Genomic DNA, 25,640 nt, shown 5'->3' on the forward strand with positions numbered 1-25,640 from the left:
ACTGAGGTGAGGTCTCATAGTTATTCTACATGCAGTCAAATATGATTTGGAAAGGTAGACCTTTCTCATCTCCAACTAACTTCATTGACAAGAAACAAGGACATCAATAAATTGTTATGTCAGTTGAGATGGTTGGATTGCATCCAGTGAGGGAATGATTCTGTTGTCTTCATGCAGCATAGTTTCCTTCACAGATAATCACATAACTTCACAGTTAATACTTTGCACATGTTAAAGTAATTGCTCGTGTAATAGTCTCAAATCTGACATATTTGAACAGAAAGAACAAAGAAAAGGTACCGTTTGACATACTGGACTTGGTTTCCTCCTTTACCCTTTAATGAATGAGAACTCCACTCCCTCCTCATTCTCTACATTGGTGGCAAAGGTGGTGTCTGGCCTCTTTTGGAAGAGCGCCCCTGTTTGTATCGGGGTTTGCATGGAGGACAGAGAGAGGAGTAATTATGTAGCCTTGTGTGTAAACATTTACACGATTTTTATAGGGGGTGAGCGATTTATACTACAGTAGGTGAATCCGTCTATGTGCATGTAAGTATTTGCACAGGTGCCACGACTGTATTGGAACAAGGACTGGTAGCATGCTGTTGTCATGTGTAACAGATCCCTAACAGACAAGGTTACTAAGAATTTAACTGTTTGGAATAATAGTCTCGTATGACAAATGTGACCTCGGGGAACAATCTATTGTTGTCTCTCACCTTTGCCCAACCGCTCCAAGGCCAAGAGTTCTGACATTTCCCGCTGGCACAAACTGTCAGCCTCACAGACAAAGACCAATAAATCATCAGCATAACTGTACTGCTGTGCCCATCCATTGGCCCACCCGCTCCCACCCGACCCATCTCCCCTTTCCAGCAGGTCAACACTAGATTCTCCTCCGGCTGCATGTCACCATAATGTATGATAACTGTGCCACACGTTGCCTAACAGCTATCTATAGCCTCTGCTATTCTCGTAGCTGTGAAGAGCAATACAAACAGTGGTTACCCTGTCAAGTGCATCTGCTCTGCACAGAGGAGAGGAAAGGGGGGGATTCGGTCTAGCTGCTAATGTACCTCAAGGAAATATCATCATGGACAAAATGTCATGCTAGGACATGAGATATTTTGATCTGACTCAGCACTTCGTCACTCCTGACAAATGCAAATGTGCTGTTTGAACACTTCAGTTGAGGCGATGGAGCCAAGCAGCTGCCCTGGTTCAGGGACCGACAGTGACAAGCCTGCCCTCGGCAAGCCTTTGGACTCAGGGATGGACAGCCTGAAAGTGAGAGTTGACGGGAACGTTTTTGTGGTGAACAAAGCCCTACTCGAGCAGCACTGTGAGTATTTCCGAGCCCTCTTCCAGTCGGGAATGCGGGAATGCCAACAGGATGAGGTCCATCTGAAAGGGCTGAGCGCCCGGGGATTTGTGTTGGCACTCCGGGTCCTGGACGGGGATCGCCCCATCCTGGGTGGTGACGAGATTGTGGAAGCCATAGAGTGTGCCACCTTTCTACAGGTGGAGTCTGTGACAAAGCATCTGACCAATATCATCAACTCAGAGAACTGCTTGTTGATGTACCACACGGCTGCGACCTACGGTTTATGGGATCTGTCCCATCAAGCTGCTTTATTCATTAAAGACATGTACTCGGACCTGAAGGAAGATGTTGTGAGCACCTTACCAGAAGACCTAGTGGAGTACGTTGAGTCTCTCATCCCCAGTCGGTACGTCACAGTCTGCAGCCACTCTCCTACCGTCGAGCAGCTCCAGGACTGTCAGAGGACGGTCTGCTACCTGGATGACGAAGATAGAGAATGGAAGGTGCTGAGTCACCTACCCCTAAACACAAGCACCACTATGGCAGGTGTGACCATGCTAGACAACAAGCTGTACATTATAGGAGGCGTCCACGACCTCAGCAAGAAAGTTGTTGACTCTGGCTTCTGCTACGACCCAGAGAGTGACTCCTGGTCCACTATTTCGAGTCCCCAGCAGCCACGCTACAACTTTACGTTAGTGGGCCACGAAGGCTGCCTCTACGCCATCGGTGGGGAGTTCGACCGGAAGTCCATGGCGTTGGTGGAGAAGTACAGTGTCTCCACAGCCACCTGGCGCTTCGCCGCTAATCTCCCCTGCAGAGCCGCCAACGTGGCCTCCACCAAAGCCATGAGCCGCATCTTCATCTGCCTCTGGAAACCCAAGGGCGTTACGGAGATCCACGAGTACGTCCCTGAGAGGGACCAATGGGTCCTGGTCACCACGCTAGTCCGTGACCAGAGCTATGGCCACTGCATGGTGGGCCACAGGGACAATTTGTATGTCATGCGCAACGGGCCCTGCGAAGACTTCCTGATGTGCGTGATGGACTGCTACAACCTGACTACGGGTCAGTGGACAGCCTTGCCGGGGCAATACGCAAACAGTAAAGGAGCCCTGTTTACATCGGTAGTAAGAGGGGACTCAGTGTTCACCCTCAACCGCATGAGGACCACGGAGTTCGCCGTGGAGGAGTACAGATGGAAAACCAAGAGAGAGACCAAGGGCTTCGGGCGAATCGGCTCCATGTACACATTTCTCATGAGACTGCCCAAGGCCAAGACTGTGGGAAACACTGAGGTGTTGACGGACGGGCTGGAGTTTGGGAATCGGATCGACCACAGACGCAGAGACTCTCTGCTACAATGCTTTGACTGACTTCCTGTGAATAAGTTTAGTCTTTTAATATCTCCTGACAAACCAACAACAGGACAATGAACTGGAATGCTTTGACTGACTTCCTGTGAATAGGTTTAGTATGTTACTTGGGCCACTTTTAGTAGGCAAACATGGAACGTTGCAGAAAGAAATGTCATGAATATAGCTGACGATTCCTTTTTTTACATGTCAGAGAGGCATGTTTGTTCTTCATAGCATATTTCTATCTGAATATTACACAACGTTGTGCCGTTCTGAATGTAATCTTGCGGTGTCTCTCTACAAATCAACAAACGAGCTAAAGATGTAAATGTCAGAGACAACAGTAATTTGTAAACATTAAAGTTTGCTTCATTCATGACAAGTTGGAAACTCGGAACCTCTGAGTAAAAATTAATTAACATATTGGTTGATTTGGATACTTTCCAAGTGGGAAATATTAGTTTCCTAGTTTCCACATGTCATGAGTGCAGCATATCTTCCAAGAATAATTAAATAGCATTTAAGAAACTCTATAGTAATATTGTCTTCTATAGTTCTTGAGAAATGTGTTGCCTCAAGTAGCCTTCTGGGTAATTTGACTCTGTATCCAAATGTAGTGTACTATAAAGTGTACTATACTCAAGTGATTCATTACATTGAGTTGACACAGCCCTTATCAGAGAGCTCTTTCCATGAAAGCCAAACACATGTTCAGTAATGTACATAAAGACTGAAATCCTTTCCTGTTTTTACAACAAACAAACCATTTATAACCCAGGCTCAGGTCCCCAAGGCATTTGTTGCTAGAGAACAGGGTAAGATAAGGCTGGCTGTGTTCACACTGTACAATAAAACATTTCTGTAACGAGTGCATGCTGCCGTCTCGGGACAGGTCTCCCTTGAAGGAGAGATTTCTATTCTACATGGGATCACCTGTGTAAATACAGGATGATTGGGGAATTCAAATGAATAGATTGTCTTTGGCAGAAGATATATGAAATCATTGTCTTTTAAATGATCAAATCAAACACTGTTCAAATAATGTGTTAATGGGTGAGGAATGTTGCTAATGATGTGCAGATTTTTCCACTTATCAAATTATATTACCATTCATTTCCCCTACAGTTAACAGGCGAAAATCTCCCTTGATAATATAAGAATGGTTCTTTCCCTCATTCTTTAGCCTACAGCAGTGGAGACTGGTGAGGGAGGACGGCTCATAATAATGAATGGAATCAAACAAGTGGAAACCAAGTGTTTGATGTGTTTAAGACCATTCCATATATTCAGTTCCAGCCATTACTATCAGACTGTCCTCCCCATTTAAAGTGCCACCAGCCACCACTGGTCTACAGTCTGTTAACAGTCTATGAGTGAAGTTCATTAATAGCAAAGTGATAAAAGAAATGCTCTCTTGACCAAACATAGAGGACCTCTAAAGCTCTCCCGGTCCATCAGCAGAAGATACACATCTTTAATAGATGCCGACTCTTCCCTTTGCTTGGCTGCTCCCATCTAAGTTCTGCCGTGGCTTTGATAGTCAAATAACAAACCTGTCCTGTGGTAACCCCGTCCATCCGTCGGAAAGCATGGCAAAAATGTGGAAGTGTATCCCACACATATCAAGACCTAATATGATGTGGGAACCATGAGACATGAGTATGATATTACAAGTATATTGAATTTTGATTCATCAGAAATGTTTTTTTGTAACTGAAAACAGAAATCTCAATTCTCATACGTCTTTGATCTGTACACAATACTTTTGTATCACAGGCAAAAACAAATGAATACAAAAAACATTCAATACATGTTAAAGTGCAAGTTACAGTATGTACAACTTCAAGTGGGTCGTTTCAGTCAACCTGCCATACAGAAAAAGTTTTACAAGCTTCTTTCAGGTTTAGATCTTTTACCCCGTACACACACCCTACACATACAGATAATGACTTACCAGTAACACAGTTTGCATCCCAAATGGCACCCTATTCCCCATATAGTGCACTACGTTTAAACAGAGCCTATGGGCCCTGGTGAAGAGTAGTGCACTACAAAGGGAGTACGGTGCCATTTGGCATGCAACCATAGTCTACTGGATTTTATTTAATTGTATTGCAGATCAAACTTAAGTTAAAAATACTACATGACAAATGCTGTGATACTTGAAATTGACAAAGAAAATTGACAATGGGCAAATCACATCAAACATTGTCAAAACCTGAAATGTAATAAAACTATGTAATATATCGATTGTCTGTAAATTGTATTGTTTAAGTTTTACTTTTCCTAGAAGGCCACTGTTCATTTCCTGATTTGCTAGAATGTATAGTTTTAGTGTGTTCCAGTCAATCAACATTGTTTCAACATGCAAATTGCAATTTGCAAATCACATATCATTAAAAGGGATAGTTCACTGAAAACTCATCATCATCATCGTTTTTGCTCTGGACTGAAAGTGCTCAATCTTGAAGACTTGACTGGTGACATACACAATTTTTGTGGATTGTATTAACAGTGGACTAATGAACCAAATAGTAAAATATAGTTTGAGTGAACTATCCCTTTAATATGATACATTAGCTAACATAATTGTTTGTAGTAAACAGGAACTGTGTTTGTGTTGGTGCATGTATGTCTCCTACAATGTATTTTTCATGGGGGCAGACATTGACCCTGTCATGCCACACGCATCATCAGCTCTTCCAGGGCCCTCTCGCGGTGGTTCTCGTGGACTAACAGAACCTCTTTGATAGCGTTCTGCTGGAAGCCCATCTCATTGAACTGAGCCAGCAGGTGAAGAAACTCCTCAGCCTGAGGGGAGAGAGAGAGGAGAAACCATCAGATGATAGAGCAGCATTTACAGTTAAAGGGATAGTTCACCCAAATGACATGTTGATTTTCTTACCCTTTTAGCAGTTTATGGACAAGGTAAGACAACACTCCATGTTGGTAAAGAAGCCAATATGTCATTTTGTATTTTGGGTGATCTATTCCTTTAAATCCAGCAGTACAATTCAATTCAAATTGATTTGTTGTTCATTAGAGGAAAGCTGTGAGGTAAACAGAGAATACCAGGATAAATAAATGAATAATCTATGATGTTTACCTTAGTCTCACAGTTCTGGAACATCTCCAGAGCCTCCTCCACCTGAGCCTCGTCGTAGCCCCGCTCACACAGTCTGTCACAGGCCACCAGATAGCGCAGGATCTGCACACAACAAGCACAACACCACAGATTACTACGACTAATAGCATTACTGTCAGTTAGCAGGTAAACAGTTGCCTGGGTAACTGTCTGTCTCTGCACTCAACAGCAGTCTGAAAGAAAAATATATTCAAGAGACGAGCATTAGACACAAAGCAGCCACAGATATGGTGGACGAGGTCATTGAAGAATACCGCTCCACTTTTCATAGTGTCCTTTCCAGCACGGCTTCAGTAACTATGGTGGATGTGTAACCATGTCAGTGCAGTACAGATTGGTAGTGTGAAAAGGGTAAATGTTTCAGTGTAACTGAGTATTAACTGATGTGGTTATCGTGAATCTGCCACTGTGCTCTGTGGTGTTCTATATCAATATGTGTGTTATTATGGCAAGAGTCCAATTACGCCTAACACAGCAGTGTATAACAGATTATTATAAAATCAGATCATATTTCTGCAGTGACAACTTGGTCTCACGCACGCACGCACGCACACACACACTAGGTGGTTCCATTGACACATTATATATAACAATAATCTGATAGGCCAATCTTGTGCTAATGACATCACTCTGAAAAGGAGAAGAACTCATCTGAGATCAGCGGAGTGAAAGGTAATATGTGTGAGAGCAGCGTGACCCATGGCCCTGCTTTAACGTGTTGAGCTGGGAGGGAGAGAGGGGGCAGGGGATTACACTGATTAAATAGGTCATTGATTAAAGAGTTGATCCCTGTTAATGTAACTCTCCAGCTGCCTTCTCTCTTCACTGGGAGAGAGGGAAGGAGATGGAGGAAGGTAAAGAGAGGGAGAAATGGGAGGAAAGAGAGATGGAAGGAGAAGGAGAGAAACAGAAAAGGGAAGAGAGAGGGTTGGGGAAGGATGGAGAGAGAAATAGATAGGAGCAAAAGGGGTGGGCAGTGTAGAGAGAGAGAGAGAAAGAGAGAGAGGGGCGGGGGGACATAAGAAAAGAGCTGAACCCTGGCTGCAACCTCCACACTGCAGGCTAGGAAACTTTCTAAACCATTTAGCCTAGCTAACTTTAATGTGTCACTTGATTCATGGTCAAGGACACTGATAAGGCCTTGACCAGAGGCAGCCCCTGAGAGAGAGAGAGAGAGAGAGAGAGAGAGAGAGAGGAGCCAGAGGCAGCCCCTGAGAGAAAGAGGAGCCAGAGGCAGCCCCTGAGAGAGAGAGAGGAGTCAGAGGCAGACCCTGAGAGAGAGAGAGAGAGGCAGCCCCTGAGAGAGAGAGACGGAGAGAGAGGAGCCAGAGGCAGCCCCTGAGAGAGAGAGGAGCCAGAGGCAGCCCCTGAGAGAGAGAGAGGAGTCAGAGGCAGACCCTGAGAGAGAGAGAGAGAGAGAGAGGCAGCCCCTGAGAGAGAGAGAGAGAGAGAGAGAGAGAGGAGCCAGAGGCAGCCCCTGAGAGAGAGAGAGAGGAGCCAGAGGCAGCCCCTGAGAGAGAGAGGGGCCAGAGGCAGCCCCTGAGAGAGAGAGAGGCCAGAGGCAGCCCCTGAGAGAGAGAGAGAGAGAGAGAGAGAGGAGGGGGGAGAGGGAGAGAGAGAGAGGAGCCAGAGGCAGCCCCTGAGAGAGAGAGAGAGAAGCCAGTGGCAGCACCTGAGAGAGAGAAAGAGAGAGAGAGAGAGAGAGGAGCCAGAGGCAGCCCCTGAGAGAGAGAGAGAAAGAGAGAGAGAGAGAGAGAGAGAGAGAGAGGGAGGAGCCAGAGGCAGCCCCTGAGAGAGAGAGAGAGAGAGAGAGAGAGAGAGAGAGAGAAGCCAGTGGCAGCACCTGAGAGAGAGAGAGAAAGAGAGAGAGAGAGAGAGAGAGAGAGAGAGAGAGAGAGAGAGAGAGGAGCCAGAGGCAGCCCCTGAGAGAGAGAGAGAAAGAGAGAGAGAGAGGGAGGAGCCAGAGGCAGCCCCTGGGAGAGAGAGAGAGAGGAGCCAGTGGCAGCACCTGAGAGAGAGAAAGAGAGAGAGAGAGAGAGAGAGAGAGAGAGGGAGAGGGAGAGGGAGAGGAGAGAGAGAGAGAGGGAGAGAGGAGCCAGAGGCAGCCCCTGAGAGAGAGAGAGAGAGAGAGAGAGAGAGGAGCCAGAGGCAGCCCCTGAGAGAGAGAGAGAGAGAGAGAGGAGCCAGAGGAAGCCTCTGAGAGAGAGAGAGAGAGAGAGAGAGAGAGAGAGAGAGAGAGAGAGAGGGAGAGAGAGAGGAGCCAGAGGCAGCCCCTGAGAGAGAGGAGCCAGAGGCAGCTCCTGAGAGAGAGGAGCCAGAGGCAGCCCCTGAGAGAGAGAGAGAGAGAGAGAGAGAGAGAGAGAGAGAGAGGAGCCAGAGGCAGCCCCTGAGAGAGAGAGAGAGGGAGGAGCCAGAGGCAGCCCCTGAGAGAGAGAGAGAGAGAGAGAGAGAGGGAGGAGCCAGAGGCAGCCCCTGGAGAGAGAGAGAGAGAGAGAGAGAGAGGAGCCAGAGGCAGCCCCTGAAACTATATATGACTCTGCTGAGAACACACATAATACTGAGCAAGTTGTGGAAACTCTATTTTTACAATGGTGTTTTTTTACCCTCCTCCTCTCCCTCTTCATGGGCAAATGACATCAAATACGAGCCGGGCTGCGGGGAGCTAAAACCATATGTTCTGCTCTGTCGTTAAACACTAAAGCCAACTGAGGTAGATGTACACTGTCAGATGGGGTAAAGTTGAGAGTGCTGGCATCATGTCCGGCTACGTGGACTCAATGCTCTGGAATGTGGCACTGTAGAAAATTACACAAGCGTGGGGCTTTTGGTTGTAGGTATTTGTATTTATTAAGGATCCATTAGTTCCTTCCAAGGCAACAGCTACTTTTCCTGGGGTCCAGCAACATTAAGGCAGTTACAGTGTATACACCATTCAAAATATTACACCAAGCCACATATTATTAATATTATTAATATTATTCCAGGACACATACTGCTGTTGTGTATTAGAGACGGGTCTAGATTCAAATCTCTTTCCCAAGCCAAGTCCAATGTTAATGTGGGAAACATCTACTACACATACCCCTCTTTACATGTTCTGTGTAAAGCATAGAATGTATGGTGGAAATACAATGGCTCTGATGCCACATGTCCCAGCAAAAATGATCTTAATGACCTTTTTATTCTGTAAGCCAAATAAAAATGAAAGGCTTTTAAAATGTCCAATCATTTGTGAATCGTTGGATTAATCAAGTGTGCAACATTACGTGCAATATGGTTTAGATGAGAAGCGCCTGTATAGTTTGAATTGCTATACTTACTTTGTTTGTCTATATACTATGGTATTTATGGTACGCTAATAGCTGCACAAAAACTTGAAGCAGGAATGTGGCTTTGGCCACACCACATCCAAGGCAAGTGTAAGGATAGTGTAAAAATAAAAGTTATAAACCGGATGTTGAAGAGAGATAAATCTTAATACACATATTTTAGTAATGTAAAAGAAAAACAGCCTGAGAGAGGACACGATGAGAGGACACGACGAGAGGACACGACGAGAGGACACGACGAGAGGACACGACGAGAGGACACGACGAGAGGACACGACGAGAGGACACGACGAGAGGACACGACGAGAGGACACGACGAGAGGACACGACGAGAGGACACGACGAGAGGACACGACGAGAGGACACGACGAGAGGACACGACGAGAGGACACGACGAGAGGACACGACGAGAGGACACGACGAGAGGACACGACGAGAGGACACGACGAGAGGACACGACGAGAGGACACGACGAGAGGACACGACGAGAGGACACGACGAGAGGACACGACGAGAGGACACGACGAGAGGACACGACGAGAGGACACGATGAGAGGACACGACGAGAGGACACGATGAGAGGACACGACGGAGAGGACAAGACGAGAGGACACGACGAGAGGACACGACGAGAGGACACGACGAGAGGACACGACGAGAGGACACGACGAGAGGACACGACGAGAGGACACGATGAGAGGACACGACGAGAGGACACGACGAGAGGACACGACGAGAGGACACGACGAGAGGACACGACGAGAGGACACGACGAGAGGACACGACGAGAGGACACGACGAGAGGACACGACGAGAGGACACGATGAGAGGACACGACGAGAGGACACGATGAGAGGACACGACGGAGAGGACAAGACGAGAGGACACGACGAGAGGACACGACGAGAGGACACGACGAGAGGACACGACGAGAGGACACGATGCGAGGACACGACGAGAGGACACGACGAGAGGACACGACGAGAGGACACGACGAGAGGACACGACGAGAGGACACGACGAGGGACACGATGAGAGGACACGACGGAGAGGACACGACGAGAGGACACGACGAGAGGACACGACGAGAGGACACGACGAGAGGACACGACAGAGAGGACACGACGAGAGGACACGATGCGAGGACACGACGAGAGGACACGACGAGAGGACACGACAGAGAGGACACGACGAGAGGACACGACGAGAGGACACGACGAGAGGACACGACGAGAGGACACGACGGAGAGGACACGACGGAGAGGACACGACGAGAGGCCACGACGAGAGGACACGACGAGAGGACACGACGAGAGGACACGACGAGAGGACACGACGAGAGGACACGACGGAGAGGACACGATGGAGAGGACACGACGGAGAGGACACGACGAGAGGACACGACGAGAGGACACGACGAGAGGACACGACGAGAGGACACGACGAGAGGACACGACGGAGAGGACACGACGAGAGGACACGTCGGAGAGGACACGACGAGAGGACACGACGGAGAGGACACGACGAGAGGACACGTCGAGAGGACACGTCGGAGAGGACACGACGAGAGGACACGACAGAGAGGACACGACGGAGAGGACACGAGGGAGACGACACGACGGAGAGGACACGACGAGAGGACACGACGGAGAGGACACGACGGAGAGGACACGATGGAGACGACACGATGGAGACGACACGACGGAGAGGACACGACGAGAGGACACGATGGAGAGGACACGACGGAGAGGACACAAAGAGAGGACACGACGGAGAGGATGCGACGAGAGGACACGACGAGAGGACATGACGAGAGGACACGAAGAGAGGACACGACGGAGAGGACACGACGAGAGGACATGATGAGAGGACACGATGAGAGGACACGACGGAGAGAGAGACTCCAGACACCAAAGAGATCAAATTAGCACCTTAAATAACTTTTACTGAGTATAACTGAAAAAATATTTTTAAAAGGGTAATAAGACAAAGATATAGAACTATTGTGCATTGGCAATATTTCATGATGATAAATCTTATTGAATTGAATGGCGAAGGTTCATAAACCTTGGCAGAATTCAGATATGACGTTTTAGCACGATCCACAGATTTATTTTTTAACTACGGCGCACGACATGGTTCAATGTGCCAATAAATCAGCACAATCAACTTTTTTAATTGCCGTCGTCCTGAAGCGAAAATTGGGATCATGTATACTCTACTGATGAACATTAAAGAAGAGTAATCGAACGCAATGTACCATACGGCGAACTCAGCAAAGCAAGGATTTGTGGCAAGTACATGGGGGTCGCCATCTTTATGCAAGAACAGAGAGAGAGACTAGACGATGTGGCTGGCAGGATCGGAGAGAGCTCTGTTTCAACTACATTTTATGGCAATATCTTATTAGGCTAGAACACAATTGGCTGCTACATCATCATATCACTCGGTGTGTCAATGATGTCATGTAAAAACACACACTGCTGTGGATAAAAGCCCATGTTAAATGTCCATAGTGTTGTTCTGACCCCAGAATTAAACAGAGCACTAGAAAGGACATTGGCATCCCGGTGGCACAACTACAGGATGGCCATCTTGGTCAGAGAAACTTTCATTCTAGAAACTGGTCAAATTCATGTTTATGAAATGTTTGTGACTGTGTTTTGAGACCTGTTCTGGGCTCTGCTGGCCGGTCTTCTGCAGGGCGATGATGGCGGTGCGGAGCGGATAGCCCCTTTCAGTGATGGCGTGGAGCAGCTCTCTCTCTTCGGGACTCAGCGCGGACAGCAGCTCCACCGAGGAGTCCAGTACTGACGCGGCGTGGGAACCCAGGGGTCTTGAGGTCACCGAGGGAAGGGCCGGCAGGCAGAAGTACGGACTCAGGGACTGCACACACAGGGGGGAAGAGCAGAGAGAGTGTGAGAGAGAGCGAGGGGGACGGGAGGTGGGGAGTTTGTGAAAGAAAGAAAACCAACCCCATAAAGGGAGAGGGTTAGCCTGAAACCCCATCCTGACTGATGCCTCTATGTGCCTGTAGATTGACAACCTGACTGACAGCCTGTGCGTGGAACTGGCAACATTCACGCAACATGAGTGCAACATTTATAGTGCATGACAGCACCGAAATGTACACGGCTGGCTAACCTTGAAAGACTGGTTTGCTGAGAAATACATTTCCCTGAGTAATTCCACTCGCTAATCCTGATGAACTAATAATAACTTGAGACGATTCCAAGGACAGACTTTACACTAGCTATATTTAGAGCACACATCCCTCAAAACATTTGAGAAATGTGAATAGGAAAATAACCTTAATATACTCAGGAGGATCTGTTTTCTCTATCAATTAACATACTATATACAATTTGCTTTACAAAAAAATGAAAATGAGTTTTTTTGTAAAAATGTATTTTACAAATATATCTAAAAGTTTCAAGTTCATCTGAAATACAATCTATCATATTTCCATTCAACATATCTACTGTATCGGGAGTCCAAGTTGAGCAAATCCCACATGAGCTTGTTGAGCTGTGGTTGGCGTGAGAATACGTCTGATACTTAGTGTGGGGGTTTAAATTCCTCCATCTTTTTCCAGGCCCATGCTGCTCCGAGGCAGAGCCAGTTATAGAACCGTCACTCTGCCCACTGAGGACATCTGGTTTGGTGCTTTAGTTTTTAAAGACAGCACATGGGAACTAGGAAGTGGGGCCTTGAACTACACAGCCTAGAGAACATGTTTTTTTAAGAAACGGGAAAACATTCTTACTTATTGATAGAGGCATATCCGGGTGTACCTGAACCCATTCTTACTAATATAAAATAAGGGGATTGATCAATAGAATAGTCTACTATGCTAGATAATTCTGAGCTTCTCAGTTGGACAATGACTAGGCAACAATAATGTAAAAGGGACACTTGAATCCAAAGAGACTGTGGTTTTTGCGTGTGTTGATATTCATGATGGTGTACAGCTACAGAAGGTAACTAACGTTGGTGACAGTGGCTAGGTAAATCAATTCAACGTATGGATTGTAGACCGCTTTCAGGGCAAGGAAACATATCATTTTGTCATTTCGGTGAACTATCCCTTTAACTATCTAACAATACTAATTGATCTATGCATAGTCACTTTACCTCTACCTACATGTACATATTACCTCGACTAACCGGTGCCCCCGCACATTGACTCTGTACCAGTACCCCCTGTTTATAGCCTCCACATTGACTCTGTACCGGTACCCCCTGTATATAGCCTCCACATTGACTCTGTACCAGTACCCCTGTATATAGCCTCCACATTGACTCTGTACCAGTACCCCCTGTTTATAGCCTCCACATTGACTCTGTACCGGTACCCCCTGTATATAGCCTCCACATTGACTCTGTACCAGTACCCCTGTATATAGCCTCCACATTGACTCTGTACCAGTACCCCTGTATATAGCCTCCACATTGACTCTGTACCAGTACCCCTGTATATAGCCTCCACATTGACTCTGTACCAGTACCCCTGTATATAGCCTCCACATTGACTCTGTACCAGTACCCCTGTATATAGCCTCCACATTGACTCTGTACCAGTACCCCTGTATATAGCCTCCACATTGACTCTGTACCAGTACCCCTGTATATAGCCTCCACATTGACTCTGTACCAGTACCTCTGTATATAGCCTCCACATTGACTCTGTACCAGTACCCCTGTATATAGCCTCCACATTGACTCTGTACCAGTACCCCTGTATATAGCCTCCACATTGACTCTGTACCAGTACCCCTGTATATAGCCTCCACATTGACTCTGTACCAGTACCCCTGTATATAGCCTCCACATTGACTCTGTACCAGTACCCCTGTATATAGCCTCCACATTGACTCTGTACCAGTACCCCTGTATATAGCCTCCACATTGACTCTGTACCAGTACCCCCTGTATATAGCCTCCACATTGACTCTGTACCAGTACCCCTGTATATAGCCTCCACATTGACTCTGTACCAGTACCCCCTGTATATAGCCTCGCTATTGTTATTTTACTGCTGCTCTTGAATTTTTTACATTTTTCTTATTTAATAAATTTTTTCTTAAAACTGCATTGTTGGTTAAGGGTTTGTAAGTAAGCTGTTGTATTCGGCGCATGTGACAAATACAATTGGATTTGATTTGATTCTGGGCCTTCAATACCACTTCTCTACTATATTTCTCCTAATAGGAGGTCATGTCCGTACCGGATGTGTTGGCTTGTGGTGTCTGATGGAGGGGACATTCTCTGTGTTGGCCCTGGTCAATGGGTGTCTGGGTAGGGATGAGGAGGACGGTGGCTTGGGTCCTCCTGGGGGGCAAGGGGGCCCCTGGATACACTCTCTGGGGGTCTCCAGAACGGACAGCGAGTACTGGCGGAGGTTCTTCCTACGCTGGTAGGTCACCAGACCACTCTGAGAGACAGGTAGGTTCAGGACGTTAGGGGTGCAGGTCTGCCGTGGGTTCCTCACCCCAGGAACACGCTGATCCGACCTGTACCCTGAACCAGACTCCGAGGAACCCTCTCCTGACGAAGAGCACTCCTCTTCCTCCTCGGAGTCGGAGATGACGAACTTAACCCGGGTGCGCATGTCAACCGGGTTCAGGCTGTGGGAGCGCTGGCGGGGGTTGGGCTCCCAGAAGTCAGAGCTGTGTCGGCTGGCCAGGCGGCTCTCCTGGGGGCTGCTGAAGAGATGCCAGTAGGGTGGGCTGGAGGGGAGCACCTCGGATGGGGATCTGGGGCCGGGGTGTTGGGGCTGGCTGGGGTAACCTCCCTGGAGTCCCTGGAGCACCCAGTTCTCCAAGCTGAACATGTACTGTTGACAGAGGTGAAGATGGGTTGGTAAATGGTTGTTGGTTGATGGGTTGATGGGTGGGTGGGTGGGTGGATGGGTTGATGGGTGGGTGGGTGGGTGGGTGGGTTGATGGGTGGGTGGATGAATGGAGTGTACTTTAAGAGAACCATTTAATCACGTTATGTCACTAACATATTTTCGAATACCAACCAATCAAATGGCGAACCAATCAAACAATTAATCAGGTAAGTAGTCATTCTAGCAACTGCTTCCTTCTTCCCTCACATTGTTAACGTGTGTCACGCAACTCATCGACTCACCCACCGCCAATGTCTAACACCCACTCGGCTTTCCCTTAGCGATTTGGTCTTTCACTTGGATCACACTTATCCAATATCATGTGATTAAGGGAAGGAAGCGAGGAAGGAAGGATCCAATAAGGCCAAGGACGCAACACAGCAAATGTTTCACTATCAATTTTCCACCTTCATTTTGTCTACATTTATGGCTTTGTTAGCCTTCCCATCAATTTCCCAGACTGTAGGAAATACCCTTGCATGTGATGCCCAAAAACCACAAAACCACGACACCACACATCAGATTGAAGCTGTTCTCTCTGTTAACAAGATGAATGAATTGATCCCAATAGAGGTGTGTGTGTGCTTGTGTGTGTGTTTTCAGAATTATACAAAGGTGCCTGCTTCAGCCCAGACTAGATGTTCTTTCCAAATAGCACCCCTGTTCCCTTTATATTTCCTGCACTACATATGAAATAGGGTCCCATTTGAGACACAACCTAGGTTCTGTTGGCTTTAGATGGATGAGGCTGTCAAACTCAACTCTCTCCAGAACAGAGGAGGTGAAAATAAAATGTCAACATCAGGCTCCTTTAATAATCACACTGGGTTTATCACATTCTAAACCACTGACTATGGCTTCAGAGTAGTATTAACAATGAGGAGATTATGTATGTGTTGCAGGTGGCTGTCTGTTCCCTATATAGTGTAATACTCTTCACCAGGGCCAATAGGGCTCCCATCAAAAGTAGTGCACTATATAAGGAATATGGTGCCATTTGGGATGCATTGTCTGTCTCCCACAAGCTGGAAGAATAAAGAGACTTGCAGTATTGGGGCTTCGAGAGAAGTCGGAGAGATGTTAAGTTCTACAATGCCTTCTAATGTACGTACTATATGCATTGCAAAGGCAGAAGTTAATAGATGTTTTTGTTGTTGAAAATACCTATGAAATTAATTTAAATCCAACCAAATACTTCCACAAATTAGCCTGTTCCCAGATCTGTTTGTGCTGACTTGCCAATGACCATAGAAGTAGGTTATAGCACAAACAACTGGGACCAGGAAACCATCATTTCTGTTGATGTTTTATAAATTATATAAAGGCCATGCCGTAAAGGTGTTGATCAAAAACATTCCCAGCAGAGTTTTTCTGGCCGCAGTATTTAGCTATGTTATAGCTTCAAACTGCAAAGCTATGTAGGGAGAACATCGTACACACTCTGTGTGTTGAGGCCACTGTGAATTTGGAAACAAACCTTACTCGAACCCTAACACGATTAAGGAGAAAGCTTGGCCTAGATTTTGACAACTAAACCGAAGCGACATATTTTCCCTTCTCTGTTAAATACACAAACATTTGACTGTATGGACAATGTTGGTGGTCACTGTGGGATTTAGGTTTGGCGGTGTTGCAGTGGACTGGGTCAAAGGCCACCCAGTATCATAATAGTCCTAATTACACTAAGACAGGAGCAGGAGACGTCAGCCATTTTCCCATGACTTTAACTTCTACTCAGTAAAAGTCGATGACAACATTGGAAAACAGCGTGATTAAAACACCCGTTGTATATCTGTGTTGTATTTTGAGTGTTCGGTTCTGTCTGTGTTGTATTTTGAGTGTTCGGTTCTGTCTGTGTTGTATTTTGAGCATTAGGTTCTGTCTGTGTTGTATTTTGAGCATTAGGTTCTGTCTGTGTTGTATTTTGAGCGTTAGGTTCTGTCTGTGTTGTATTTTGAGCATTAGGTTCTGTCTGTGTTGTATTTTGAGCATTAGGTTCTGTCTGTGTTGTATTTTGAGCATTAGGTTCTGTCTGTGTTGTATTTTGAGCATTAGGTTCTGTCTGTGTTGTATTTTGAGCATTAGGTTCTGTCTATGTTGTATTTTGAGCGTTAGGTTCTGTCTGTGTTGTATTTTGAGCATTAGGTTCTGTCTGTGTTGTATTTTGAGCATTAGGTTCTGTCTGTGTTGTATTTTGAGCGTTAGGTTCTGTCTGTGTTGTATTTTGAGCATTAGGTTCTGTCTGTGTTGTATTTTGAGCATTAAGTTCTGTCTGTGTTGTATTTTGAGCGTTAGGTTCTGTCTGTGTTGTATTTTGAGCATTAGGTTCTGTCTGTGTTGTATTTTGAGCATTAGGTTCTGTCTGTGTTGTATTTTGAGCGTTATGTTCTGTCTGTGTTGTATTTTGAGCATTAGGTTCTGTCTGTGTTGTATTTTGAGCGTTAGTTTCTGTCTGTGTTGTATTTTGAAAATTAGGTTCTGTCTGTGTTGTATTTTGAGCATTAGGTTCTGTCTGTGTTGTATTTTGAGCATTAGGTTCGGTCTGTGTTGTATTTTGAGCATTAGGTTCTGTCTGTGTTGTATTTTGAGCATTAGGTTCTGTCTGTGTTGTATTTTGAGCGTTATGTTCTGTCTGTGTTGTATTTTGAACATTAGGTTCTGTCTGTGTTGTATTTTGAGCATTAGGTTCTGTCTGTGTTGTATTTTGAGCGTTATGTTCTGTCTGTGTTGTATTTTGAGCATTAGGTTCTGTCTGTGTTGCATTTTGAGTGTTAGGTTCTGTCTGTGTTGTATTTTGAGTGTTAGGTTCTGTCTGTGTTGTATTTTGAGTGTTATGTTCTATCTGTGTTGTATTTTGAGCGTTAGGTTCTGTCTGTGTTGTATTTTGAGCGTTATGTTCTGTCTGTGTTGTATTTTGAACATTAGGTTCTGTCTGTGTTGTATTTTGAGCATTAGGTTCTGTCTGTGTTGTATTTTGAGTGTTAGGTTCTGTCTGTGTTGTATTTTGAGTGTTATGTTCTATCTGTGTTGATGTTCCAACCATGTGTAGAATGTCATCAAAGCTTTCTGGTGTCATCAACAAATAAATAAATGATAGCCCCCCTCAATCTCTTACACACACCAACCTCTGTCTCCTGCAGTATGGTGAGATAGTCTGGGACAGTGATGTCTGGGGCAGCAATCAGCTCCACCTCTTCCCTGGGTCCCTCCAGAGATCCCAGAAGGGTCTTAAAAGGAACCTCATCCAAACAAGACATCTTCCTGCTGCTCTTCTGGTCACTGGGGGAGAAGGAGAGATGAGGAGGAGGGAGAGGAGGAGAAGTAAGAGAAGGAGAGATGAGGAGTAGGGAGAGGAGGAGGGAGAGAGGAGGAAGAGGAGGAGAAGTAAGAGAAGGAGAGAGGAGGATTGGAGGAAGAGGAGGAGCGATATCAGTTTTCAACAGTCTACTATTGTCAATCATTGTAACCTGGACTCCAGCTGTTCCAGTAACTAGCATATGGTGTTGAGGTCTGGTACTGAGAGACAAGTAGGAAGGTGACAAGTGAGCTATATTGCCTCTCCTGAAACAAATTGCCTGGTATCTCTGTCACATTTAGACAGGATTGGATAGGAGAACAAAACAGATTCTCCTCTTGGTTCCCAGAAACGTACACGTTTTCCTTCCTATATCGGTATATTCTGTTACACAATCTAGGAGAGGGAAGTCTGGGGGAAGAGGATTAAGGATTATAAGGTACCATGTCTGACTCTCTCAGACGTCAACACCTGATGCTCCTCTCCTATTGGTCGAAGGGGACGGAAAACACACACACGCAAGGCAGAAAGCAAGCATGCACGCATGCATGCACACACACTGCCGTACGAAAGAAAGAATGCAAACACACACTCCAGTAAACCCTCCTTACGTAGACAGGTGTTGTGAGGCTAAAGCATCATCACAACTAATCCCCTCCACCACCACAGCTGATCATCAACCCCAGTATGTTTGCTACTGTAGAATTAGAATTACTAGAAAGGAAAATAATATCCTATTCTTTATATAGTACCCTACTTGTTTCTGGTCAAAAGTTGAGCACTATATAGGGCATATATAAAAGAGTGTGATTTGAGGCGTGGCCAAACAGCTGAAAACAGTCATTGTTGCAAATAATGCATCTTTATGTGGCGCGGAATTCTGGGCCCGTATTCATAAAACGTCTCAGGATAGAGTACTGATCTAAGATCAGTTTTGCCTTTAAGATCATAATGAATAAGATTAGGCCTATGTGAACAGGCAGGACCTGATCCTAGATTGCTTATGAATATTGGCCCGGGTGTGAGAAGCCTTGATTGATCCAACATTCCTAATGGTACACCAATATGGCCACCGGTGTACCCACCATGAGATGTTCATTTGAATGGGAATGTCTGCTCCACAGAACCATACTGAGGAGAATGAATGTCCTCATTCAAGTCAATGATGCCACAATGGGTGGACTGGCAGCCATTTTAAAAGTGTATCCATGAGGATACAGTCAAACTCTGGTTTGAGGGGTTGTACCCATTTTAGCACTACTTGTTTTGATTCTATGGCTGCCCTTCTAGCTTCAGATGGTGCTGGACTAATGACGAGGCTGGAGACCTAAACAGGCATACCGGTTAAGCTTATTAACTAGTTTTAAAACGCACGAAGAGCGAGACAATGGAAAGTTCAATGACAGTAGACCTACATTGTACAATATAGTCGTCTGTTTCCATAGTTAAACTGCGTCACTGGAAATGTTCCGTTTTTCAAAATATGTTTATTTAAGTAGGCCTATCTATCCTTTTTAAATGAATAACCTATTCAGCAAATATTGTTGTATGATTCCAGAGTGGGGAAACACCCTCCATATTGTTTAACACTTGTAGGCCTATTATGGCCATCATGCAAAGGTGAGGAAAAAATATGAGAAACACATGAGAAGAACCACTAAACACATAACGCTATGACAGGTATTATGTCCCCAGAAGACAATAGTGCCATACACAGGACATTGACTGATGCACAAGGGTTCAATAAGTCACAGTTGCCCAAAATAAATAAGATGATAACTAGTGGTTTCTTCTACTATATACTATCCTAACAATGAAGGGTAATATGAAGTAGGCTAGTAAAAACTCCAGAAAGAAGATCATTCCAATCACAAAAAAAAGAAAAAAGCCTAATATCACCCAACAGCACCCCCTGCCACATGGTAACTATTCCTATCACCAGAGGAACTATCATCACCAGAGGAACTATCATCACCTCTAGAAAAGCATTTGCTACTCAAACGAAAGCACAAGCATATCAAAACATCTTTATGTGAAAAAAACAGTTGGCGTGACATGAGGCATTATCCTCATATTGTGCTACTGACTGTATGTTTGTTTATTCCATGTGTAACTCTGTTTTTGTCGCACTGTTTTGCTTTATCTTGGCCAGGTCGCAGTTGTAAATGAGAACTTGTTCTCAGCTGGCCTACCTGGTTAAATAAAGGTGTTCTCAGCTGGCCTACCTGGTTAAATAAAGGTGTTCTCAGCTGGCCTACCTGGTTAAATAAAGGTGTTCTCAGCTGGCCTACCTGGTTAAATAAAGGTGTTCTCAGCTGGCCTACCTGGTTAAATAAAGGTGTTCTCAGCTGGCCTACCTGGTTAAATAAAGGTGTTCTCAGCTGGCCTACCTGGTTAAATAAAGGTGTTCTCAGCTGGCCTACCTGGTTAAATAAAGGTGTTCTCAGCTGGCCTACCTGGTTAAATAAAGGTGTTCTCAGCTGGCCTACCTGGTTAAATAAAGGTGTTCTCAGCTGGCCTACCTGGTTAAATAAAGGAGAAATCAAATAAAAAATCATCAAGTAAATACTCAACCAAATCCAAATCATCACTAAAAATGTGCTACTTAAATAATCTGTCAGTTTTTTTAATGTACCTGTACTTGTTTCTGTGAGCAGTCCCTCTCTTCTCTGTAGTGCTTCTTCCTCTCTCAGGCCTGGGTTACTGATGTCGTGTGTTGTTGCTGCCTCTCCCAACCTGTTAGTGATTAAGAGCAGTGGGCGTGAGGTCTGAGGATACAGGAGGATTAGCCCTCCTGAACCACTATGCTACTGACATAACTCACTGACTTCAGCTGCTTACCTGCTGCTGCCCAGGCGCATGTCGACTGGAAACACCCAAGGAACACCGCTCCCATTACACCATCACCACATCCCAAATGGTACCCTATTCTGGTATTCCCTATACTGTGCATTATATAGGGAATAGGTATGGGCCCTGGTCAACAGTAGTGCACTACATAGGGAATAGACTGCCATTTGGGACCACCCCCAGGGTCTGTTAAGGGTGAAGCATTGCAGAGCATTCAGATATACATATATTTTGTAGAACAGATATAACCCCCAAGCCATAACACATCTACCTCAAATACCTCTGCACATTGTACTGGTACTCCCTCCATTCTTGTGTATTTTAATTCTCATGTTACTATTACATTTTCTGTACTAGACATTCAACTGGGTATTCAATTGGTTTGATTAATGAGAAGGCCAACAAGGAGAAGAGTAATCCTTCCATTCCTTCCTTGGCAGGCCAGGGTGTTAAGAGATTCTCGGTACACCCATGCTGTGTAAAGGTGGTAAACAGAAGGTAGACTGAGGGAAACAGAGATCTCCAAGAGCCAGACAGTGTGACGTCACTAAGAACCCTCCTCTGTAAGACACGTTTAGTTCAACTGTAGCAGTGACACCAACTGACCATGGTCAATAATCTGGTACGCCAGGCAGGCAGGAATAAAATATATTTATTGACTTCAGAAAATACAGAATTCCTGATAAATAGAATTTCAAATTCAATCAAATATCAGTTGGAGAGAATAACTACCAAATAGCTGTTTGTAAAATTAAGAACTGATTTTGAAATCCTTAAAGAAAACCAATTGCACTCTTCTGTTTCACTTCTCCAGAAGGGCTTGTTGCAGTAACTTGCTGAATACAGTGCTAGCGAATGACCAGTCCTTTCCAGAGCCAATATGGGCGTCAGTCAGGGTCCGAGGCAGTCCCCTCGGTCCAGGGCTGTGGCCCAAATCTCGTCTGTGGGGCATTGTGGTAAGACCCAGTCCTGGGGGACCGTGGTGCCGTCTGGGTGGTCCACTGAGACCAGACAGAGGTCCCACTCTCTCCTAGAGGAGAAAGACAGCAGGTGAGCCAAAACATAGGATACTGAAGTACTTTAAAAGTGCATGCGCATCCTACGTTCCTTGATTTAATGACTGGTTAAATATCACTGGTTAGATATGCTTTAACAGTAAAAGCATTGGTGGAGCCTTTTCATACACATATAATGAAGGAAGGAAACAAGGAAGGAAGAAGAAAAGGAAGGAAGGGTGCAGTCTTAAAGTATTTGAACAGGGCCTTAGTGGAGGTAAATCTCTAAGTCTAGTAAAATGCTTGTGTGACACAAACCGTATCTGTATTAAGGCTGGTAGTGAGCGTTCTGCCTGTGTGTAGTACTCTCTGAAGGGCTGTAGGGGGTGGTCAGGAGGCATCTCATCTGGAGGAGAGGAGAGGATGAGGGGAGAACAGTCACATTAACAGAAATGGTTATTCAGATATTAACTTATAAAATCAGAATCTCTAAATGCTGTGTCTGTTTTCCTCTTATTTACCAGTGGTTCAGAAACTGTGTGCCATGAGATGACCAACCTAATACCTTTTGAATTGCTGTGTTCCAATTAACTAAATAATGTGTTTATTTCCATAATCCGAAATAAACAGGCTACAACCTGAAAGTGGGTCACGACTCTCCTTTTGGGAAAAACCACCAGCCTTTATACGGTTTCTAATTACCTCCAAAGAGCATGCTATCCATCTCTCGTTTCCTCAGCAGTAGCCTCTCCCTCTCCTTCTTCTGTCGTTTCTCCAGGTCCCTCCTGCGCTCCTCCTCCTGCTCGCTCTCCAGCATCACCCGCAGGGCGTTCTCCTCTGCCCCATACACCCCTGTCCTCTTCCTGATCAGTGCACGCAGGCGCTCCACCAGCCCATCAAATGCTTGGTCGGCTTCTTTCTCCGGGAAGATCCCTGGTAGGGGACACAATCAGAGTAACGTTTATGTTCAGTTAAAATGGAGTGAAACAGAGAGGTACTGCATCAATTTGTTCAATGAGAACAGAGATTTTTTACTATTGTTGTTGTGAAGTTGAACAGCAGTTGGCTAGACAAAAGATCTGAAGAGAAACTGTTGCACCATTATGGTGCTTCTACTTACCTTTCCTGGAGGCTGCCTCCTTCCTGAGTTTGCGTAGCTTCTCCAGTGATCTGAGGATGTCCAGCATCCTCTTGGCATCTGCCTGCTTCTTCCTCACTTCACAGAGCACCGTGTCAGCAGCCAGCTTCAGCTCTTGCGCCTGATGGGGGAGGGGAGCACAAAAAAAGACATAACAGAAGCCGTGTTCATAGTCTGGGTCAAATCAATACAGAAAACACACACACAAACATATACACACACCTCTGCAAACAGCAGTTTCCATCAATGCATATTCAGATATGTCCATGATTTGTGTATCAATCAACAGCTGTCCAATGAGCGAGTTAAATCAAAATGAAAGCAGTTAGACAGTCTTGAAATTCACTGACACCAAACTAAGAACACTGGGCCACCTGCTGCTGACGTGTGTAACGCACATTACTTAGAGCAGGAGTGTGTCTCATCTCCAGTCCCTTGGGAGCCCCACGGTTGAACAGTTTATTTCTAGCCCAACACACACGCTTCAAATTGTCATCTAAACATCAAACCGTTCCTTAGTTGAATCAGATGTGCTGGGCTAGAACAAAAAAATGCAACCTTTATGTTTAAAGCAAGAGGGCTCCAGTCTGAAGGTGGAAAGGGGGAGCTATCGATCAGAGATGAGACACAGTTTGACAGTGCTCCCTTTCAGTTCTCTCACCCTCTTCTTCTCCTCTACTTCATGGATACGTTTCATCCTCCACTTGTCGATGGCCGCTTCACGCTCAGCCACTCGTTCCTCCTCTCTCTGTTTGTCCTCGTCCTGTTCCACTTGTCGACGCCGTAGCCTGGCCCTTCTCTTACTGATGGAACTCAGTTTCTTTTTAAGACTTTCAACAAACTCAGAGTCACCGAGGACCTTCAGTTTCTCTTGCAGATCTGTCTTCACACTCACTGCCTCAGCGTAAGAATCCGCCCAGACGCTCTCATTCTCCAAGTTGTGCTTCAGCGTTTCACAAGCCATGGACAGCTTTGAAACGAGCTGTATGGCACCGTACAGTGTGTCTCGTATGTGAGCCACGGAGACCTTTGGGTGAGTTTGCCTTGAATGAGGTTGCGCCGGTTTGGAGGTCTTGGCTGTTGTCCTCTCTCGGTTCCTCAAGAAATGTTTCAGCCACTGTTCGTCTTGCATCCTCTGAATGGACTCTTCATCTGGCGGCTGTGGAGCCATAGGCCTACTAAAACCTTGGTCACGCTGCAAAGCTGTTCCCATCGGAATCAAGGACGGGGAGGCGAGGAGAGGTCTGCTACGATGTTCAGTGTAACCACTGTCCGCATGCTTTGGTCTAAAACTAGCATCAGGGTTTCCATACTGACTGTGTTGTGGACCGGGTCTAGGGTATGCTGGATTGTGATCAAATGATCTTTGGAAATCTGAAGTTCCCATGTTCGATTGAGCATCACCCATATTGTAGCCCTGAGCCCATGAGTTTGGTGGTCTCCCCTCATGTGTGTTGGGTTCCAGCTTTGGATGACTGTGGAAGGGAACTGGTTGTGAAGACATGGGAGGGAACTGACTGAGTGCCGGGTTATTGAGGGGCGGTGGCGGTATCGACGGATCAAAACCATATCCTGGGGACGACATATGAGGTGGTCCGTAGCCTTCAAATCTAGGCGGTGGTTGTGGAAAGGGGGGTCTGAAGCCATATGGTTGACTGCCATATCCTGGCACGGGTGGAGTCCACTCTTGACTTTGAGGGAATCTCTGGTCGCTAACTGGGGCTTGTTGTGGTGGAGGAAGATATTGGGAAGGGGTTTGACCCGGCCAAAACGCTCCAGCAACGTTACTTGAACTCGGCATGTTACTTTGAAACGAGGTTTCACATACTGGTGGTGGTTGTATCGGCTGCGGTCCGAGATATGTAGGTCCCCCTCTAAGGTAAAAAGTATCGGGACCTCCGGTGTTAGAAACGGGGTGCTGCCGTCCTCCCGACGTAGACTGGAACGTTGGTTTATCCATTTTCAAGAGGCGTGATATTGTGGAAAATAATAAACTCGGTTGTTTTCAAATGTATTTAGCTAGCTAACGACACTGTTGGACGCCGGGAGCGACCATGTTTACAAGTTGACGTCACACACCGGATAGAGTACACGTATATCCGTTTTTTGTTTGTTTTTTACGAAGCGAAAGACCAGGGGGCATCCTAATTAGCTAAAATTGGTTCCTCTCCTCAAATCAAATTATATTTGTCACATGCGCTGAATACAACCGTGCAATTATTTTTTAGGAGTCCATCCCAATAATGCAGAGTAAAAAAAATACTTTGTAGTTTACGTTGTCTGTCATTGGCATCAGTCCTTCCGCACAATTGT

At 45.8% G+C, this 25,640-nt stretch overlaps 3 protein-coding genes across 5 annotated transcripts; 1 reads left to right on the top strand and 2 right to left on the bottom strand.

Annotated features, from left to right (window-relative positions):
- Nucleotides 1-336: 336 nt before the first annotated feature.
- LOC109880829 (kelch repeat and BTB domain-containing protein 13-like) lies at nucleotides 337-4,930 on the top strand. Its single transcript, XM_020473016.2, has one exon. The coding sequence runs from the start codon at nucleotides 1,162-1,164 to the stop codon at nucleotides 2,698-2,700; it is 1,539 nt and encodes a 512-aa protein (XP_020328605.2). The 5' UTR covers nucleotides 337-1,161; the 3' UTR covers nucleotides 2,701-4,930.
- LOC116359546 (ubiquitin-associated protein 1-like) lies at nucleotides 4,523-21,073 on the bottom strand. 2 transcript variants are annotated; one of them, XM_031812308.1, is made up of 6 exons: nucleotides 20,980-21,073; nucleotides 18,175-18,328; nucleotides 14,384-14,992; nucleotides 11,827-12,042; nucleotides 5,789-5,890; nucleotides 4,523-5,493 (listed from the first exon to the last, which is right to left on the bottom strand). In XM_031812308.1, the coding sequence occupies exons 2-6, from the start codon at nucleotides 18,304-18,306 to the stop codon at nucleotides 5,359-5,361; spliced, it is 1,194 nt and encodes a 397-aa protein (XP_031668168.1). In that variant the 5' UTR covers nucleotides 18,307-18,328; nucleotides 20,980-21,073; the 3' UTR covers nucleotides 4,523-5,358. The 2 variants fall into 2 exon arrangements, with proteins under 2 accessions (XP_031668168.1, XP_031668167.1); XM_031812307.1 differs by lacking the exon at nucleotides 20,980-21,073 and having other exon boundaries at nucleotides 18,175-18,681.
- Nucleotides 21,074-21,826: 753 nt separating this feature from the next.
- On the bottom strand, nucleotides 21,827-25,418 carry pdcd7 (programmed cell death 7). 2 transcript variants are annotated; one of them, XM_020473022.2, is made up of 5 exons: nucleotides 25,156-25,418; nucleotides 23,310-23,448; nucleotides 22,892-23,122; nucleotides 22,508-22,595; nucleotides 21,827-22,224 (listed from the first exon to the last, which is right to left on the bottom strand). In XM_020473022.2, the coding sequence occupies exons 1-5, from the start codon at nucleotides 25,285-25,287 to the stop codon at nucleotides 22,086-22,088; spliced, it is 729 nt and encodes a 242-aa protein (XP_020328611.1). In that variant the 5' UTR covers nucleotides 25,288-25,418; the 3' UTR covers nucleotides 21,827-22,085. The 2 variants fall into 2 exon arrangements, with proteins under 2 accessions (XP_020328611.1, XP_020328609.2); XM_020473020.2 differs by having other exon boundaries at nucleotides 23,989-25,417.
- Nucleotides 25,419-25,640: the final 222 nt, after the last annotated feature.

This window comes from Oncorhynchus kisutch, unplaced genomic scaffold (assembly GCF_002021735.2).
Source record: "Oncorhynchus kisutch isolate 150728-3 unplaced genomic scaffold, Okis_V2 Okis03b-Okis08b_hom, whole genome shotgun sequence".
Classification (NCBI taxonomy): Eukaryota; Metazoa; Chordata; class Actinopteri; order Salmoniformes; family Salmonidae; genus Oncorhynchus; species Oncorhynchus kisutch.